Below are 4,519 nucleotides of genomic sequence, written 5' to 3'. Positions count from 1 at the left end.
GAGGACAAAAAAATAGAGAGAAAAAAAAGAAAAAGAATGGAAGGTGGAAAGAAAAGAAAGAAAGAAGAAGGAAAAGAAGAAGAAATTGAATAGACTGAAAACCTCTGAGATTAAAATAAAGTACAAGCTCAAGCAAAAAACAAAAGCAAAAAGATAAATGAAAAAAATGAGAAAAAATTAATAGAGAGAATATTAAAACATATTAGAAAATATATAATAAATATATAAGTTTGAAAAATATCTAATTAAATGGTTTAAACTATTTTGACGGAATATATTATTTTTAAGCATACTTAATATAATAAATTTAACTTTATCTTTATTTCTTTATTTTTTTATTTAGGAGCATGTGATGTAATTATAGGTAAATTAGTGTGGGAACAAAAAAGTTGATATATAATAATGAGAATGAAGTGGAGAAAACATCATATGGGGACAATGTTGACTATTAGACACAAATCATAACCTGCTTGGAGAAGGAGTACACCCAGTAATACTACTACCACTTGCCTACCTTCGCAAAGCCTCACTAATTGCTTGCAATTTCATCTAAAATAACAAATCTGATCTGTTAATCATCATCATCATCATCATCATCATCACGATTCACTGATGTGTGTGTGTGGCTGCAGATTCTCCCAATAACAGCAATAACTAATTTCTCAGAAAGATTCATCACTTTCCCTTCTTTTTCTCCTCATAATCCAGAAGCTCCTCTAACAGATTATCGTCCAAGTACTCGAACTCGAAAACTTCATGGCCGCTCCTTGAAGGAGGAGGAGGAGGAGGAGCCGGCGAGTGAGAAGAAGAAGCCTCCGCCGCCGCCGCCGCCGCCGACGTTGTTGCAGTGTTAGAACGACCAGCTGTGAGAGGGTACTCATTTGGGAAGTTGAGGATTGCAAATGAGCCTCTCATGGCATAAGCAGCTCTGTCATACGCCCTGGCTGCTTCCGCCGCCGTGTCGAAAGTCCCTAACCACAGCCTCTGTCCTTGATTAGTAGAGTCCCGGATCTCCGCCGCGAACTTCCCCCATGGCCGCCTCCTCACTCCCCGGTACCGGACACCACCGCCACTTCCACTGCTTCCCTCGGCGTCGACCTTACCTGTGCCGGGTTTATCCATGACTGTAATAAAGACTTGTGATTTGTTTTTGCTTTTGCTTTGCATGCATGGTTTTGAGTTGGTAAGTAGTGTATATATTTATATGGTTGAAGCAATTAAATTAAAATACGAAATTGTCCATACAGAATCCACCACGTGTGTGGCGTTGGGACGTAGTTTGCACGTGGCCAGGAGAAAGTTCTATATACCACCTTGAAAAATTGCAAGTCCATTGAATCTAGATGGTCAATGTGATGGCTTTGCAAGTTTTTGAAACTCTTTTGGCTTATATATATATATATATATATGTATGTATGTATTTGTTTTTAGTTCTTTTTATTAAAGTGTTACTTTCATTTACTATCTTTTCGATTCTTGAATTCAAATGTCACTTTGATAAATCACGCAAACGAAATTTAATTAATTAATTAATTAATCAGCAAATTAAGTCTTATCCTCTCACAGTAAAAGTCGAAACGTCAATCACGTGAAGATAAATTCTCTTACATGGGAAACATCGATCTCATTTCGGTGAAGTCATGTTGATTATTTTACCACCCTTATCTAATCAATTATTTCAATCTATTCACAGTAATACACTACTCGTGTTTAACACCAGATAAAATTAACTTCACATTTATTGTGAAATATTAGTTTTATTTTTGAAATCATAAATAAATTTGTAAATTTTTAATTTTATCCTTGTTTATAATTAACCACTGTAATAAATTATTATTTAGATATTTAAATAATGACTCTAGATAAACAAGAGTTGAAAATTATAAAAAAAAAAAGCTAAAGTGTACTTTTGGACCTTTAATTTTATATAAGATTTTAGTTTAGTCTTATAATTTTATAAAACATATTTTTAATTCTTTAATCTTAGTACTGTTAATTTCAAATGATTTTTGTTATATCAATCATTGTTATTTTTAAAAAATAAAATTAATATGTCAATATTTGAAAATGTTTTATTAATATTTAAAAGTTAAATATAAAATTTTGTTTTGTGAATGAAACTAACAATGTTAGCATCAAATGATTGAAAAAAAACTTTATAAAATTAAATGACTAAGTTAAAACCTTATGTAAAGTTAAATTAAAGGACTAAACGTGTATTTTAGCAGCAAAAATATTAATTATTTTAACCTTGTCTTATATTTAAGACAAAAAAACTTTCAACTCCGTCATGTATTATAGACCCGAAGGAGTGTAATACATAAAGTTTTCATACGTTTTAATTTTTGGAGCACACAAGTACAAGCACTATAGCCATATATATTCTAGAGATCAGAATTTGATTCCGAATATTATAATAATAAAAAGATACATATTAACCCAATGAGGAAGAAACGAAAGGAGGGTATAATTGTCCCAGAATAGAATGAATATGAAAGCCAAAAATAATAATTAGAATTTAAGGAAACAAATTGAAAAGATCGAATGTATGTGTGCTCGAAGATGGGTAAATACCTTGTATCTTTGCAAGTGGACGTGATTCTCCATAATTATATATGATTTTCTTTTTTGGCCAACCATAATTATATATGATTACGGAATCAGAATATAACGATAACCTGACATTATTTGATGTTTCGAGAGACAAATAAATAATATAATTAGTGACTAACGAGAGTCAAATATACAGGGCTAAACCTAAAGGTGATTAATTATTTATATATATTGTTGTTAATGTGTATGGCATCTAGCTATTTATTAAACTGATTTAGTTATTGGTATAATTATATATTAAGGATCGAGGCTATAAAATAACGTTTATTTAGGCCTACCGAAAATTGCAAGCCATGTTCCCACCCAAAAAAAAAAAAAAAATGGAAGCCGTGGAGGATTTTGTTCGATAATGAATAAGAGCTTATCCGCTAGAGAGCACTAGAAAATGACACTCCCTCTAGTTAGATTTGGATCAAATCTCCAATTTAAATACATGAAAATTTACGAATTTGGATTAAATTTATTTTGTTATAATTTCAAATTTTCTTTGTAATTTAGTTATTTTAAATTTTAGACACTACAATCCTCTTATTCTCGTGGTGTTTCTACTATTATTGGTGTCTTTGTCACTCTCTCACCTCTTCTATAATCTATCATTCCCATCTTTCACTAATTTAAAAATACATGTTAACATATCATTCCTAATCTTTTGTTTTTATTTTAAATCTTAGCAAGTCTCTGTTCTTTCTTAGAAATATTTTATGCTATCTAAGAATGGATTTTAAATATATAAATTTTAAATATAAATCTATCAATCCAAGCACCACTTAAAAGTCATGAAGAATGTGTGTGTTCCTCCCCATTCTTAATACGAAGCAAACTTAACCAATTTCATGTTCATTAAAACATGATAGTTACTATGACCTTGAAATTATTGAGATAATATGCAACTTGCCAATTTTGCCCTTCTATGCAATTAATAACCATAATGAATTGTTATATAGGAATTCAAATGATAAAAAATTAAATTAACAAGGAGTACAATTGAAAAAAAAAAACACTAATAACTCTACTTTTGCTTTATATTAATTGAGGACCAATTTTTTTTTTAAATTTTCATTATATAAAGAACCAGAGAGAGAGAAAGCGTGTGTAGGGTAGAAAAGTAAATTAGTTCATAAACTATAAGTCTATGAGCATTTAGAATTTTAAAGTCATTTGTTATGCAATATTTTCTTTCAACATTTAAAAATGGTGCAATATCATTTCTACCATTAATAAAAGTTAATTTTAACTGTTATTTAACTGAAATACAAAAATATATCAAAAATTATAGAAAATGACTAAAAAATTTGAGATATGAACCCAAAAATAATAAAAAAAATGACTAAGAAAATTTTATTGGTGATTTTCTATTATTTCTAATCAACTAATGGTTAAAGTTAATTTTTATTAATGATAAGAGTCAAATCACACTATTTTCAAATTAAAAACTGATAAGAAACATTGGATTAAAAAAATTATGGTCACAGATAGTATTGAACTTATAGTTCAATGGTTAATTTATTATTTTATCTTATATATGTGTGTGTGTGTGTGTGTGTGTGTGTGAAAACAAATAGGGGGAGGAATAGGGAATAGGGCGCTCCAGGGTATATTTGGTTCCGATCGAGGCTTGGACTTTGAGCACTATTTTACATAAAAATTTGAGTCTTTTACATGGAAAATAAACCAGATATGTTTCAGTTTAATAGAATAATATTGTTTACATATATACACACGTGACTGACAGAAATTAGTATAATTAATAATAAAGATTGATTTTATTTTATCATAATTAAGAGCATAACTATGAACGTTGCTGATGATATAAAGACGTTGTTATGTGGTTAAACTATATCAAATGGTTTTCTAGTTAAAGTTCTTTTTGGTCAAAGATTTGCATGTGAATGAGCATATATACAAA

General features: G+C 29.5%; 1 protein-coding gene across 1 annotated transcript; it reads right to left on the bottom strand.

The window, feature by feature from the left end:
- Positions 1–379: 379 nt before the first annotated feature.
- LOC129307860 (ethylene-responsive transcription factor 14-like) lies at positions 380–1,148 on the bottom strand. Its single transcript, XM_054948790.1, has one exon. The coding sequence runs from the start codon at positions 1,120–1,122 to the stop codon at positions 676–678; it is 447 nt and encodes a 148-aa protein (XP_054804765.1). The 5' UTR covers positions 1,123–1,148; the 3' UTR covers positions 380–675.
- Positions 1,149–4,519: the final 3,371 nt, after the last annotated feature.

This window comes from Prosopis cineraria, unplaced genomic scaffold (assembly GCF_029017545.1).
Source record: "Prosopis cineraria cultivar Desert tree isolate PC_DT_omini unplaced genomic scaffold, ASM2901754v1 PC4, whole genome shotgun sequence".
NCBI classification, from domain to species: Eukaryota; Viridiplantae; Streptophyta; class Magnoliopsida; order Fabales; family Fabaceae; genus Prosopis; species Prosopis cineraria.
The sequence above is the reverse complement of the archived record's forward strand: the minus strand, read 5'-3'. Positions and strand labels throughout refer to the sequence as shown.